General features: G+C 45.0%; 1 protein-coding gene across 4 annotated transcripts in view; it reads left to right on the top strand.

Annotated features, from left to right (window-relative positions):
• Nucleotides 1-17012, top strand: part of LOC144718870 (dual specificity mitogen-activated protein kinase kinase 6-like) — a 61397-nt gene that overhangs the window by 19760 nt on the left and 24625 nt on the right. For 2 of the 4 annotated variants that reach the window (XM_078594448.1, XM_078594446.1), the window contains exon 2: nucleotides 10298-10364. In XM_078594448.1, the coding sequence (XP_078450574.1) occupies nucleotides 10298-10364 (67 nt within the window). Of the gene's footprint in view, nucleotides 1-1194; nucleotides 1478-10297; nucleotides 10365-17012 lie in introns of those variants that run through there. The other 2 variants (XM_078594447.1, XM_078594444.1) reach the window with 2 other exon arrangements.

Here is a 17012-nt window from a genome sequence, read left to right as displayed (position 1 = left end):
TCAAGAGGGCAATTATTCCTGTACACCACACTGGCCAAACACCAACCACGATTTTTTTTGCATGTGCAATTAATTGTGCCCAAAAGTCAATTAAAAAAAAGTATTTTGCATGAGAAAGATGCCAATGGCATTTGGGGCCTGGGCGCTACTTAACATTGTGATGCTGGAGGAACGTGTCAACAAAACGAATGCGTCCCATCTCGTTCGACTGTTGAAAGTGTGGTTGTTGCTGACGTTCGCACGGGCAACATCTGCCGCGTCACAGTCGCCGTGTGACGAAACGTTACAGCTTGCAAAACGTTAACAAGGAAGTGGATGCACCTCTTGTGAAACTGCAACGTCGTCGCGGCATTTTGAAAGGAAACACTGATGATGTGTGTGTGGTGTGTTCAAGCGAGCCCTGTGCGCACCGCACTGTGCTTGCTGCCTTGGGTATCTGCAGAATGCTTCGCACGAAGCAAGGTTGGCAATACTGTATGATGCATTAAACCATGCGAGGTGCCAAGCCTTGTTGTCATATGATCATCGTTTCAATAGCCAGCTGCGTGTAAAACCAACGAGCTGTCGTCTAGAATGCATTGTCCCCCACCACGAGCCATATTAAACGAGATGTTTTACACTATTAATTTAGCCACTGCAAAACGCCCTCCCTTACTATTTATGTTAGGAAACTGAATTTCCACATTACGAGTCTGACAGTGGCTGTGCAGTAATATAAGAACAAACCAACACATTTTATCTTGACAGATGCAAATAGTATTACAGTACATTACATTAGCTAACTTTCAGTGGTGTTGTGTATTTTTTTCGGCTTCTCCGCCTTGTTTAACACAGCATGACGCTGGCTGAAAATCGCATTGCATTGCAAGCCTCCCCTTTAAAAAAAAAAGTTACTTCATACATTTCGCAAAGCTGAGTCCTGCAATTCCTCCCCTCCCCCTGAGCTCCCAACGCTTTTGCTCCCACCCATCACCACCACCATCAACCACAAACCCCTTCCACCACCACTACCACCACTACCACTGGCTTCTTTAAAGCCCCACCCTTGCAAGCCGCTTGCATAATCTCTAAGCCACGGGGCCCCTTTTGCATGCAAATGGAGAGGGCGCAGCGTAACAGGGTATGAAAGGTCGCATGAATAAAAGTGGGCTGGGCTCTGACTTGGGGGTAGAGGAGGAGGTGGTGGAGGGGGGCAGTTGGGGATCGGCCCTGCTGATGAATCACTTTGGTCTGTGCAAAAGCCGGTGCGCTCTGGCAGCCGGTTAGGGCGTGTAAATCGGGGAGGGAGAGAGAGAGGGAGGGGATAGAGAGAGAGAAGGACGGACAGACTGCATCTCTGTCTGAATGCCCTGCTCGAGTTACAGCTGTCGGCCGATTGCGGGTGCAGCAGCAGCAAGCAGCAGCAGAGACGTCATTTCCCGTTTCTGCTAAATGCAATTCTGAAAATTGCTAAGCATGGACAAGGGCAAGGGCAAAGGTAAGAAAGGGTCGGTGGAGGCACTGGCTTCTTTGTTGCTGCTTCGGTTACGCGAATGATGGTTGTTGGTGTTGTTCCCTTTCAGAGGACTTGGGGCTGCGAAGCCCGGAGTTGATGCACTTGCGTGCATTGATGCGCTGTTGTGTTGTCGCTGCTGCTGCTGATGCTGCACAGCTTGAGGCCATTGAGTTGCACGGCTGCTGCCCTTGCAAGGAGAGCGCTGTGCTGCTGCGTGATGGTGAGAGGTGGAATAATCGCTCGTGGGGATGCAGCAGCAGTGGCGGTGGTGGTGGTAGCGGGCAGCTTGCGCACAGCTGATGCAAATCCACGCAGCACTATTTCTGGCACGGGTCGGCCTTGCAGACAACAGCTATCTCGAACAAATTCCCATTCCCTCCCTCCACAACAAAAAAAACCACTACAACAAGTTTGCGAGCCTTTGATGCATTGCGCACAAGAGGCAAAAGATGTAATAATTGCATTTGTCTGATTTTCCTAAAGGGTATAAACTTGAGCTTTGTTACGCAACCACAGAGGAGTCACATGGGGAGAGGGAGGAGGAGGGGGGAGATTATTCGGTGGTAAGAGAAGAGAGAGGCTAAGAAGAGGAAAAAAGTGAGGCTTTGCAAAAAAAAAAGTTCCGTGTTTGCACAGCTTATGAAGAGAGAGAAAGAAAATGCACCAGGGGACGGCGACAGACAGCGGAGGAGAAAGGGGTGCGTGTGTGCAGGGTGGTGGGGAGCCGAAGGTACAATAATGTTGGGAATGCACACATGAGCGTTGCATGCGCCGACGTGCTAAGGGGGGCCCTAAGGGCGTCCAGTTGGGCAGCAGAGGAAACTGCGTGCACAAAGAGATGGGGCAGTGCCAAGCGGTGAATTCTGTGGAGTGGAGTGGTGGTGGTGGTGGCATTTGGGGTGCAAGCCACAGGAGAGACGGAGATGAGCCGTATTGATCACGTTGCAGGTTGTTAGCCAGCTGAATTTTCAGTTTCTCCGAAGTTTTTTTTGTGTTCAACGCGTCTTCCTTTTTTGGAATGGAATCCAGGTGGAAGGCGTTATTTTGAAACAACAACAAACATTTTGATCGGATCCAACGTACGTGGCCGCTTTGGTTGAATCGTGCTATTAAAATTGCAAAACTTGCGATACAAAAATAAATAAACGGGTGTTTCCAAAATGGGAACAATAGGTTTTTTTGTTCGGTGGGTTTTGCTGTCACTGGTAAGTTTTGAGTCTTGGGTGTGTGAGAGTTTTATACGCAAGGAAACTTCTGAAAGTCTCATATCCAATAAGCGAAGCTCAATTATTGGCATAGCATCGGGGATGATATGCATCGTTAATATCTTATGTAACGGCTTGGCGAGGTATTCTCCAAGCAGTGGCTTGATCGTGGCTGATGATACTGCTGCAGCTGATGACGACGGTGTCACCTTCATTATAATTCGTGTAGTTTCTCAAGGCATGCACTTTTGGTGGCATTTTCCCCCCAAGTACATTATTCTAAACAGTTTTTGCTTGCGTGAACAGAGTTTAACCTGAAGTTAGTAAACTTGTAATATGCATATTGTGCAATTGAAAGGCCACCAACTGCATGCCGTACAGCGCTAATGTTGTTTTAAATTGTCCTGATCTCTTACAGCATACATACAGCATTACAGAGCATTTTTAAGCTGCCATTTACGAATATGTTACATCTAAATGCCTTCAAATGCAATGTACCGAAGCAGCTAAAATGCAGACGCACACGAATTTTTTTCTTAATGTGACTGCATAATTACTAAAAATGGCTATACAGTGTTTTAATTTGCATCATTAGCAGAGCATCATGAAAGGCTCTTAGTGCTGGGATGATTAACATGTTCTGTTGGTGCAATGTCAATGTGTGCTAAGATAATTATCTTTCGAGTACAAACTTGCTGGATTGTGGCGATACAGTTCCAATCATTGTTGCAAAGGCTATTGCACAGAGAGTTACATTGAAATGTGTATTTAGGCTGCTCGTTTTCCAGAAAGCCTGTTTGTGATATGTAGGCATGAGTGAAGAATGTGCATGCACATATTTGTGTGTGTGTAGCCAGGAAGGCACGTGGATAGGAATTACAATAGACTTTGTGTGTACATACATAAAATAGGTGCTTGCTAACACGTTCCTCAGCAGTTGTGGGAATGCATGTCTAGTGTTTGGGATTGTTGTGTTTGTGCAAGCAATGCACGCTACGACTGTGTGCGTTTTCATGTGGCGTGTGCGTGTGTTTCAATGTGAGAGACGCACGTTGATGCTCACAGCACTTGTTCCAATAGCTCCAACACGGCTAAACCAGGGCCTTTGTTTTGCACGTGCGTGCCAACGAGTGCATTTCCACGTGTTTCCGTGTGTGTGTGTTTACATGAATACACACTTGCAACTTGTTTGTTTTATCCGTGGCACACCACGGGGAAGGGAAGTATAGCCAAGGAAGAAAATCAGTGGGAACGGGGAAGGTAAAAGTGAAGGGAAAGGATGGGGAATAAGAGGAAAAGGATGGAAATGGAATGGGAATACAGTAATGGGAGCAGGAAAGATCAGTAAAGTGAGGAAGAGGCTGCATTGGAGCCTCTACGCTGCTTCGTGCAGCGCCTGTTCCTAGAGGGGGCGTGGGTAAGGGAGGAATCCTCGAGTAGGGTTGGCCATTTAGATACATAGATGTGTAAAGCAAATGTGTGAATGTGCACACACATACAAGTGCATGCATACAGGCTCATTGTTCGTATGCATGAGCTTGCATGTTGGTGTGCGTACTGTTGGGGTAAAGGCTGTTCTTGACCGAACTCACGTGCACACACACACACTACATATACATACCGTACATAGACTTCACACACACACTGACAACGAGGACACGGACCCCCTGTATAGCCTTAACAGGCTGTAGGAGCAAATGCTATGAGCGAGGACAAAAGTGCCCCTTATAACCTTCACAGGCTTTGAGGGCAAGCGCTGTTTGTGAGCACCTATGAAGGACGGCACGGCACACGTGGCGATGGATGGCCAGCAGCACCACGCCCGCTCTTTGTTCCCCCACAGTGGCGATGTTTACAGTACTCATTTGAGGCTGAGTCGACCTAGGGGAGGCCCAGGACCTGTTCAGATAATCTTCACTGGTGTTTTGTCCGTAAGCGGGAATCGAAACTCGGGTTGACGGGTTTCGTAACGCAGCGCTCCACTACCGCTCCCCACACACTGCATGCACACACATTCACACACACTGCATGCACACACACACACTGTGTTCACACACACCGTGTTCACACACACTGCATGCACACACACACTGTGTTCACACACACTGCATGCACACACACACACACTGCATGCACACACACTGCGTTCACACACACTGCATGCACACACACACTGCATGCACACACACACTGTGTTCACACACACTGCATGCACACACACACTGCATGCACACACACACTGTGTTCTCACACACACACACACACACTGTGTTCACACACACTGCATGCACACACACCGTGTTCACACACACTGCATGAACACACACACACACACTGTGTTCACACACACACTGCATGCACACACACACTGCGTTCACACACACTGCATGCACACACACTGTGTTCACACACACTGTGCACTCACACGCACTGCATGCACACACACACACTGTGTTCACACACACCGTGTTCACACACACTGCATGCACACACACTGTGTTCACACACACCGTGTTCACACACACTGCATGCACACACACACTGCATGCACACACACACTGTGTTCTCACACACACACACTGTGTTCACACACACTGCATGCACACACACCGTGTTCACACACACTGCATGAACACACACACACACACTGTGTTCACACACACTGCATGCACACACACACACACACTGTGTTCACACACACACTGCATGCACACACACACTGTGTTCACACACACTGCATGCACACACACACACTGTGTTCACGCAGTGCATGCACACACACTGCATGCGCACACACACACTGTTCACACACAGTGCATGCACACACACACACTGTGTTCACACACAGTGCATGCACACACACTGTTCACACAGTGCATGCACACACACACACTGTATTCACACAGTGCATGCACACACACTGCATGCGCACACACACACTGTTCACACAGTGCATGCACACACACACACACTGTGTTCACACACAGTGCATGCACACACACTGTTCACACACAGTGCATGCACACACTGCTTGCACACACATTCACACACAGTGCACGCACACACTGTGTTCACACACACTCCTTGCATACACACTGTGTTCACACACACTGCATGCACACACATATACACACTGTGTTCACACACACTGTGTTCACACATAGTGCATGCACACACACTGCTTGCACACACATACACACACCGTGTTCACACACAGTGCATGCACACACACACACACACTGCATGCACACACACACACACACTGCATGCACACACACACTGTGTTCACACACACACTGCATGCACACACACTGCATGCACATACACACACTGTGTTCACACACACTGCATGCACACACACACTGCATGCGCACACACACTGCAAACACACTGCATACTGCATGCACGCACTGCATGCACACACACATTACACACACTGTGCACACGCACACTGCATGCACACACACACTGCATGCACACACACACTACACACACTGCATGCACACACACACACTGTGTTCACACACTGCATGCACACACACACACACTGCATGCGCACACACACTGCAAACACACTGCACACTGCATGCACACACACACTACATGCACACACACACTGCATGCACACACACACACACTGCATGCACACACACACTACACACACTGTGCACACGCACACTGCATACACACACACACTACACACACTGCATGCACACACACTACACACACTGCATGCACACACACACTACACACACTGCATGCACACACACACTGCATGCACACACATACACACACTGCATGCACACACACACACTGCATGCACACATACACACACTGCATGCACACACACACTACACACATTGTGGACACGCACACTGCATGCACACACACTACACACACACTGTGCACACACACTGCACGCACACACACTGCATGCACACACACTACACACACACTGTGCACACACACTGCACGCACACACACACTGACTGTGGTGCGTGGGAGTCAGCCGGCCGGCGGCGGCAGCAGCAGTGGGTGTGTACACAAAGCTGCCTGCCACCAACCATCAGACCTGTCCCGTGCCTCACAGTCGGGACTGGCGTCTGCAGCGTCTCCTGTCTGGGACAGGATGTGGCTGTGACCCTCCGGGTCGCATTCTCCCACCCCACCCCACCCCCCGTCTCTCTCTCTCTCGGCTATAGATGCCGAAGTTCATTGAGCCAATCAAGGGCGCTTTTCACTCTTCTGGCCACCCGAGCCCTTCGTTGAAGCGAGATGTGTAATTTGGTTGGGAACGCACTGGGAGCCAGAGATGATGTTGCAATGTTTGTTTTTTGTACATTAACCTAATGGATTTCGAATGGTCTGGTCAGAGAGAAAAAAAGGAGTGCAGCCGGTATTAAAAGGAAATAGAAGGGCTTTTAACTTGGAAATGTGGATATTGGCTTTCAACACCAGCAGAACGTTAGCGCAAAGGTTGTGTAATTTGTACCCACAATACCACAGTTACAAAGTGTATCGATCAGCCCTGCACACCAAACAGCGCTATATGTGTTTGTGTGAGTTTGGATGGTCCTTTGTGTCAGAAAGAACACGTTTGACGTATTATCATTCATTTTGCTGTTGCCAACTTAAACGGATGGAGTGCTTGTTTGAAGCTGGTCGAGAAGCTGCTATTAACAGTAATAACACTTGAGTTATTATGAAAAGACATCTCTGTTCCAGCACAGCCTTTTTACGTAGCTGCGATTGGAAATTAATAATGTGAGCCAGCTACTAATAGTCTCCGATCTTGAACCGCGGGGTGAATAGCTGAGCGTCGTTTATAATTGCCAAGGGATAGCACATTTGAAAGGATAATGTACTTATGTATAACCATTACTCATTCGGCAACTCATTCGTGATGGCATGCAGCTGTCCCATACGTGCCATTCACACAGCACAGTTTTGACTTGTGGGATTCCGCACTGTGTTCCAGTGGCAGAAGAGGTTGGGAAGTTTTCGTTTTTTGTAACTTAGTCTTTTTTTAGGCGAAAGAATCCATAAGGCGGAAAGCGAAACAGAAGTCGCAGTGTAACTACAAAAGTAGAATACGTGCAACGCGTGCCAGACAAACAAGGATATAAAAGTGAGCCATGTGTTTTATTTAACGAGCCTGTGAATGATAACTGTGTGTGTACGCTTCAATTAAATTCCAGTGGGTATAATTGTTTGCTCTTATTAATATTATCTACGTAAAGTTATAAAACTGGCAGAATTGTAAGTAAAGTCCACTTTTTTCTCCAGTTGGTGGATTAATTATACTGTGCACAGCAGTCATCGCCCCCTAATGGCAGAATCATGCTCCAGGTCACCCTTGCAAATGAGACCACCCTTATATCTCTTGAGTTCTCACCTGGCTAAAATTTAACTATAGGCTGACCCTCTTCAGAGGGTACAGACGTTCCAGTGATGTTAATACACAGGATCATCAATTCCATACAGAAAAGCATGATTGCATGATGGCAAAGGAAATGTTAATGTAGTTCAGCATAGGTTGGGATGTGTCCTGGAAATGTTATATGAAAAACAACTGCTGTATCTGAAATGAACCTTTAATAACAGAATAAGCACAAGAATGGAACTTTCAATTTACATATTTTTATATATTTTTTATATTTTGTACAGACATGTAGCAAATGAAATGAAATACATCGACAAAATTATATTTAATTAACTTAATCGATTTACATAATTGCTAAATAAAGTGTAGAAAATGCAGTTAAAAAAGAAGCACAAATTCGGTATGTAATTAAATTTTTACAAAACAGCATTTATATTTATACATCATCGAAATGCAACTACATCTTTGAGGCTCTTCAGATGAAAATGTATATGCACATGAAAACCAATCGAGCTTAAGTCTTGCCTTGAACAAGGGCAGTCTCAACTGTCCAAATTTCAACAGGAAGAGAATTCCATAAGCCAAGGAGTGATTTCCTATGGAATGAAGATTGATTGTGGGCTTTATAAGTAGGCCTTTATTGCTGGAGCAGACAGCCTTCCGGAGAGTAAAAGTGAGATGAGAGAGGTGGGGTAGGAAGCAGCAAGTCTATGAAGAATCGTAAAGACAATTGCTTGCAATCTTAAAGTGAATCCGAGACTTAACAGGAAGCTAATCAAGGGACTGGAGCAGGATTAGAGTGATGTGATCACGTTTTCATGTACGGGCGAGAGGCATTTGCAGCGGCATTCTGAATCAACTGTAACCTTAACATCGGGGCGTTTGGGAGATTGTAGAAATGGCGAGTTGCAGTAGTCCAGGCGATAGGTAATGAAGGCATGGATGTCGGTGTCAGCAGCCGGTGGAGCCAGAAAATGCCGCATGTGGGTAGTGTTACGCAGTTGGCGGTTTATAGACTTGGAAGATGTGGCGTGTGAATGAAAGCTCAGGATCTAATTGATGACCATTTGGAAATTAAACTCCTTATTTTGTACACGTACATTTAATTCCCAACTTTATCGTGTAATCTTCCTCGTGACTGTGCAAATAGTTTTTCAGACTGACAAGTAATGTGAAGTATATGGTTTATGTATACAGTAAAGATATGTTGAGAAAATGAATAGATATTTTAAGGGATGTACTCAACGTTAGAGGCTTAATGTGTTCAGCAGATACATATGTATGTATGTTGAATTTCTTTCGCATCGTATGTAGCTAACCGTGCTAATCGGATGTGCGAGTGGCTTTTTTGGGTTACAATTACCAGTAAATGAACCATACGAGGCGAATAATAGGATTGTGCAGAGTGGAACTGACATTTCTCAGCCTGAATTTTCCTTGTAGTCGTAATAATGTTCGCATTTGTTACTAATTTGCATGCAATCTGCAAGTGAGACTTGACTGGCCAGGCAGGGCAGGTGCATCCACTTGCTGGGGGTCTTACACTGCAAAGTGTAAATCTATACACTGAAAAAAAAAACCCATACAGAACTGGTCTAACACACATAAATATTTAACTTACAATATAAAAAGATCCTGCTCATTCACAAACATGACTCATGAGCAGAAATACTTCATCCTTTTGGAAAGTCTGATGCAACTTCATGAGGAACATTTGGTGAATCAAATTAATTTGTAAATTTTACTTAAAAATACGAAACGAATTAACGCATAGCCGTCCGATGTGTTTTCGGGATGTACCTTGTGCGGTGCGACATGCCGTCTGACGTTTCACTCTATGTGCTGGGTGCTTATTGAGGAAGTGAGTAATTCCGTTAAAGTTTCATTTTATGAGAAATATACCAGTTTCTGATGAAGCTCTGAGCCCTTGGAGCGAGACAATGGACGGCATGTTGAACCGTGCACAGTACATCTCAAAACACCCACGAGAAGAGCCATACGGCACAGCAGCAGCCATAAAAAATGTTACATATTCTGAGAAGAACAACAAGGACAAATTTTCATTATTTTGGCCATGTGACCGTCATGATAACTTTTTATGTACGTCAGCAGAAACTGTAACCCACTTGTACATATTTTTCTTGGAGGCACTTAAACACTTGTTAAATTCACTACCGTTCAGCAATGATGGGTGTTGCCTTTTTTTATCTACAGGCCGGGGGAAAAAACCCGGATTAAAGATTTCGGAGGACGTTTTCAAGCAAACTCCTCCGAGTCCAACGTGAGTATGAGTACATCACAGCGAGGACTAGGGAGACAGATGAACACATGGCTAGAGGAAGGCGTTAATGTACAGTTCTACATCAGGGAGCAAATAATATACTGGTTTTATATCATTATCATGTTCATCAGTGATGATATATTCACTACTTCTCCAAGTCATTGCCATCCCACAATACCGCAATGTCACAATCCATCTCGCTCCTGTTCATGAGCTGATATCACTGCTCCATCTCCGCAGTGGCCATCCTTTCGGGCGCATTCCCTCTTTTGGCCAAAAATCTGTCACCAGCCTTGTCTATCAGTCCTCATCCCTTCAAGTGATGTATCCTGCCCAATCTAATTTTGTCATACACAGCATTGTTCACAGTTAGGCCTGTAACGATGAGTGATGCATTAAGTAAGGGTGTCGTGCGAGGGGAATTGTTGCATGCCTTTAAATAATGCTGACATCTTATACATTTTAGCAATATTACTTCGTGGGAATGGGACAACTGGCTAGAAATTGAGGTTTTAACGTTTTTTGTAACACCAGTGTTCACACAATTCACTTTTGTAAACATTGCCGTCGTAGTTTTTGTGCATTTTCTGAGCACTTTGTCAAGATAAACTAATAATATAATGCCCTTTACCTATGAAAGGTGCAATAAGTCTAAATATTCTTCAGGAGTACCTGGGGACAACGCATGTATACGAAGGGGTAACACTCTTTTTGAGATTACCAATTATTATTGGTTTGAACTACAAGGTGGCCAGGAGATGACAGGACAGCAATAGTTAAATATAACGACAAACCACACACACACACGTACATTTCTGCTTAGTCTCTAAGAACTGACAGGATGGTGTGAATTCGGGATGAATTTGTTAATTTAAAACAATTGTCTTAGCCAAAGGTTGAGAAAACTGTAATATAATTATGAGTGATGACAGTGATTAAGTTTTCTTAATCCTGAGAGGCCCAATAAATGTCTGTGTAATTATATTTAACTGAAAAATAACGGGCATGTCATTCACCATGTATGCATTTACTTACAAAACAGATTTATTGTTTTGTTAAAAAGAATCGGCCCACGTTTCCACTATAACCACGTGCCAGAAAAGTTATAAATGCAACTTTCTAGTGCACGACTTTGGCTAATATCCAATCTATTTAAGTTGAATGTGCATTCTGGAAGACAGTGATAAATGTTTATGGGTGGTATGGTATGATTCCACTTTACTGAAATGCCATTTGAAATTCGTGGTGTATTGATCAAATCTCTGTTAATATAAAAGACAGCAAAGCATATATACAAAGACAAAATGCCTCTGGTTAAATACAAATGGCTTATAGCTCGTGTTGGTGGGGTAGACCCTCAATGTAATTTCAGAGCAAATTACTTCCATATGATGCTATCCGTCTCACCTCTGATGAGAATGGTTTGCTACGTACGGTGCGAAAGAAGTTCGAAATACATTCATACAAAAGTTATATGTGCAGAAGTATCTTGCCATGTTGGGAAACACTGTCAAGATCTCGTAAATATATAAATGTGTCGTTAAAACCCACCACCACCCGACACAGCCAACTAGTAAGGGTTGTCACGTAAACAGAACATGCCAATTCGTCACTAGTACATATATTTACGTGATCTAACCTAATAACCTTTATTATGGATGATATTGGTCGCGAAAGCCTACGTGTTAAACAAATCTTTATTTATGGTTAACAAAGAGGATGGAGACATGCAGACTGGCTTTCCAGATCCCATGGTGTCATTTTGGAGTTTGATGAGCTAATCTGTTTTTGCAATGCTACAAAAACATGAAATTGATAATTACAAGTGACACTGTACCAATGTGTCTGAAGATGAAAGTGTTAATCGTTGTGTATTACCTGCTACCTTATAAGCTTGGTATTTAACGATAATATTGAACAAATACTGAAAAGTCCACAAATAAGTAGATGGAAGGAGGACCACACGGATTCGAGAAAATCCGCAGGTTAATGCCATCGTGGTATGTTTACCTCGGTACCCTTGATATTATTCGCGTTGATTCACCATGGTGTCCTCATCCATATGCTAGAAGGGATAATGCACGATGGTCAAGAATACAGTACAGTAATAAGAGCGTTGCGGCCAAGGAATGGAACACATGGGTGGACGAATACAAAAGGAGATGGAGTGATAATATTAGTTAATGTGTGGGTGCTAGGTGGATTATTACTGTGCAGGCTTGTGGGAGACCTTCATTCAGCAGTAGGTTGACCATGGCTGATGAGAATGATGTTGACCAAATTTCGTGTCAATCAGCGAGTGAGACATCTCATGAAATGGATGCATCTACGACGCGGTGTTCGCATGAGAACTGGTGGAGCAGGTCAGCTTGCCGAAACCGGTCCTGGTAACTGTAAAATGAGTCATAATTTAGCATTTTGACACACATGAGACTTGCCTCATAAGCAAACCTGCCTATATACACCAACATGAAGCGGGAACGAATGTACACTAAATATACATTACTGGCAGGAAGTAATGAAGATGACCCAGCAAAATTAGGAGCTTTTGTTTCACATTGCTGGCAACAGAAACGTGAAAAACAGTTACGTTCCCTTCCTTTCAGTTCTCACAAAATAACTGGCAAGCGGAAGTGCTGTTTGTACGCAAACCCTCCTGCGTTATTTCCCAGATTAGGTATAGTTCAAGGGGCTCCAAAGATGCACTCGCTGTGACCAGAAACAGGTTCTACTCGTTTTGTATGCCAGGTACAGCTGACACAATAAATGCAAAAACTTTGTATATACAATGCGTAGGCCTTTTTCCCCAATTGTAATTTTTACTAAATCGTGGAAGGGCAATGATCAACATCAGGGGTGTCAACATTCGGCAACCCTAAAGCCCCTTCCTCCGGTCCGCCACGTGTTGCATTTTTTTGTACGATTTAGTTATATACACAGCAATATATTTTTAAAATTATAAATTCTGCCTAAATTCAACCTGAATTAAAAACCGGAAATTGAAACGGGGGATTTGGTGGGCCCTGCTGCAAAAAAAACATATTTTTCCGTGCATTCTAACCCCCCTCCCCTTCTCGCTTCTCGATGCCCTCGCTGGGCATCCACCCCCACCCCTTCCTCTCTCGCCGCCGCCCCCACCCGGTTCACCCACTGCAATGTGCGCACACAGAGACGCGTCCTCCCCACGGCCACTTTATCTGGGCGATAGACATCCGCGTAAGTCCACTGCCCCCCCACCACCACCACCTCTGTGTGACCCGAGAAATCCGAGGAAGTTCCTCGCGCTCATTCTATACACGCAACCCCCGACCGATACACGACTATCATGATCACTCCAGCAGCAAATCCTCCCGTGTCAACTTATGGTTCAAATTCAAAATTCGAATGCATGGGAAAATATATATTTTTAAGTGTAATATGAGTCGTATAGCCTAATTGTGTTATTAAAGAAAGGGAACGTCGAGATGGTATGTAGAATTGTCCAAGAAAAGTGGAGGAATTCGTATTTCTTTGTGGAGGTTAATGGAAAGCCAACATGCTTGATCTGTGCACAGCAAATAAAGGTAGCAACAGCCCAGTCACTTGTTCCGAACTTATATGAAGTGGTCCAAACAAAGGTGTCGGGCATCAGGAAGATAACAGCGGCAACAGTGAGTGGCTATACATATAATTTCATTTATTAAATTATTTTGACATTACGTGGGTTGTTGAAGTGAATGTAGCTACCGGTAAATTAATACCGTCTTATTATGCTTTACTTTTTTATAGGTCCAACTGTGTGGCCCGCGTGAGGTGCATTTGAATCCAAACCGGCCTGCTGTCCGATTGAGTTTGACATCCCCTGATCAAAACCCATCGGCTATCTCCACGAGTGGCTGCACTCTCTGTTAGTCTCCTAACAAATTGACTACTGAAGACTTTTGTGGTGTCTCATCGTGCAACTGTAACCTCAATGTACCAGCAAAGAAGCCAATGCTGTTGTTGCCTCGTTTCCTACCGCCTTGGCGTTAAGCCCAGCCACACATTCAATGCGATGCATCTTTTATGGCAAGGTGGAGCAGTGTGCTGCGCTATGATCCTTGCATCCCGAGTTTGATTCTCGGCCACGGGCGAGTGATATCAGAACCGGTCCTGCTCCGCTCTACCCCCTCTCCTGCCCCTTCACCCACCAACCAGTAAACTCGTACGGTGAATAATAATCAAGAACTACTCCCATGACCAACGTGGCGTGGGAAGGCCTTCATCTGGCAGTGGATCAGTAAAGGCGTGCAAATGATCTATTTTTATCAAAATCTCGTGCAGCAGTAGTACTGCATGTCTGCAAGAATGATTGTTGGCTCTGCAAATTGAGAAATACGATCGTTTGCACTGTTTTGTGGTTTACGTTTTTGTTATGCATGCATGCCTGCAAATTCCATGTGCAATGGTATCAAGTCTGTCACACTGGTGCATGTTATAAAATTGTTGTCATATTTACGTACATACGCTTTTGACCTCAAAAAGTTGTCAGAGTGGTTACGTTAAAATAAAAAAAATAATTGAGGCAATCTTACACTCCTCCAGAAAAATAATCCAAGTTTTGCGAATTTAAAACAAAACAGAATAAAGCATTCTTTTCTAGCACGGACAATGACCTCCCGCAAGCCGTCGCCGCCACTTGTCACCCACAGCCGCTGCCGCCGTACTGTCTCCTTCGCAGATAACAAATGAATAGACTGAGCGGCCGCGGTGTGGCCACGCCGTGGCTCGGTGTGATGAGATAACACTGCGACTGAGCGCCGTTCACCGAAGAGTACCGAAATGCACCAGTTCACACTGCTGCGCTTGCGGAATGCTCTGCGTGTCGACAATGCGTTTGGGCCACACCGTGCGCCCCTCGAGGGGTTCCCGACAGCCCCCTGGGACGGCACCGGGGGGGCCCTGCTTGATGTGGCCCAGCCCAAGTTGCCGGCGCAGTCATGCCGAGCCGTGTTTATTTGCCGCAAGCTCATTAACAGCACTAATGTTAAGAGCAGCCCCTTTTAAGTAAGAGGGTGATATATGACTCAGAGCAGGTGGCGGTGCGTTTGCCCAGGATACCGGTGCACAAAAGCCTCACATTGACGCTGAGTGGGGCTGTGCCACGAGCTACTCGTCGGCTGCTGTAACTCGTCGGGACAAGTTCTGTTTGGGTGTTTGCATTTGGGAATAGCTGTAGCCGTAGTTCAAATGTGCAGCGTTTACAGGGGATTGTTTATGGATTTATTTTTCTGCACAATCATTTATGCTGGTGTAGCTGCTTACTCAGCGGGAAGATGTGATTAGCCTATGTACTGTACCTGCATTATACACTGCACTGCCAATGTACCTGCATTATTTGTATGCACAGAGCATATGACGCACCTGCGTATGAGGTGCAACAAGAAAATTGTTCAATTTATGAGAGAGGGCTTGGGGCACTTGCATTTGCCATGACAACAGTATGCACTATGCGCTGTTAATTATGAATAATGCGGCACTATATATGCATTGGCAACTTTGCTGGGGTTTATTAAAGGTTAAAGGCGGGCAGGAATCATTCATGTTTAGGTAGCACTGTGGCTATAGAGGAAGCATCACAATGAGGCAGAACCAGAGGCGTAGCTAGGGGGGGGGGCAGTGGGGTACATATGTCCCCGGACGCCAAGGTAAAGGGGCGCCAAAATGAGGCTTACAACGTTACATTATAACTTATTGCGGCGGGCGCGGCAGCCTGAAACTACTGCACAAATCTACACCTCAACCTAAAAGTTTATATATCCCGCCACACACAGCCTACATGTCATGTAATTACATTTTGGTACGCGTGCCTATTAAGAACTTACATGGAAGAACGTCCCAAACAACAGACAGGCGCAGTCTTTCAGCCTTAGTCACTGGCCTGTTTTTTGGTGGCAGAAACTACGACGGCCTGAAACACGCTGGAGTGCACGATCAGAAGCTGTTAAAGCTATCTATGAAGGACTGGATGAACTAGTAGGGCTGCTAGACAAATTATCGGATGATATAACTATGACGCCTGAAACCAGAAGTGATGCAGAACAGTTACAGGCATGCGTATTAAATTTTAACTTCATAGTTTTATTACATTTCTGGAATGTCATTCTTGGAAAAATTTATCGTGTTCAGAAGCGCTTACAGGATCCTACTATGAATTTCAAGGAAGCAGCAACTGATCTTACATCTTTGGAGCATGAATTTGTCAAGCTTCGTGATGATTTGAGCCAAGTTGCTGTAGAAAACTCAAAAACAAGATGCACAGCCTGGGGGATCGATGTGGACAGAAGAATTAGGCGACGTCGGAAGATGCCAGGAGAACTGGCAATAAATGCAGGACTTTCAGCAGAAGAAAAAATTGTGCGCGTTATGAAGAGCATATTTTATCGACTTCAACAGGAGATGTCAACATGGTTTTTACGACTAAAAAACCTGAACACAAAATTTGGATTTTTGCTGGACGTCAAAACTCTTCTATCCGACACAGATGTCGATGCAATTCGTCGAAATTGCACAGATTTTGGAAATTTCCATGACACCGACATCAATGGCCACGAACTTTTCACAGAAATTGGTGATTGCAAAATGCTGCTCAGTAACCGGAATGAAGTTCTACCAGAAACTCCTTTGGAT

This window comes from Lampetra planeri, chromosome 5 (genome assembly GCF_965212315.1).
Source record: "Lampetra planeri chromosome 5, kcLamPlan1.2.h2, whole genome shotgun sequence".
In the NCBI taxonomy this organism is placed as follows: Eukaryota; Metazoa; Chordata; class Hyperoartia; order Petromyzontiformes; family Petromyzontidae; genus Lampetra; species Lampetra planeri.
This window is presented reverse-complemented; position numbering and strand designations above follow the sequence as displayed.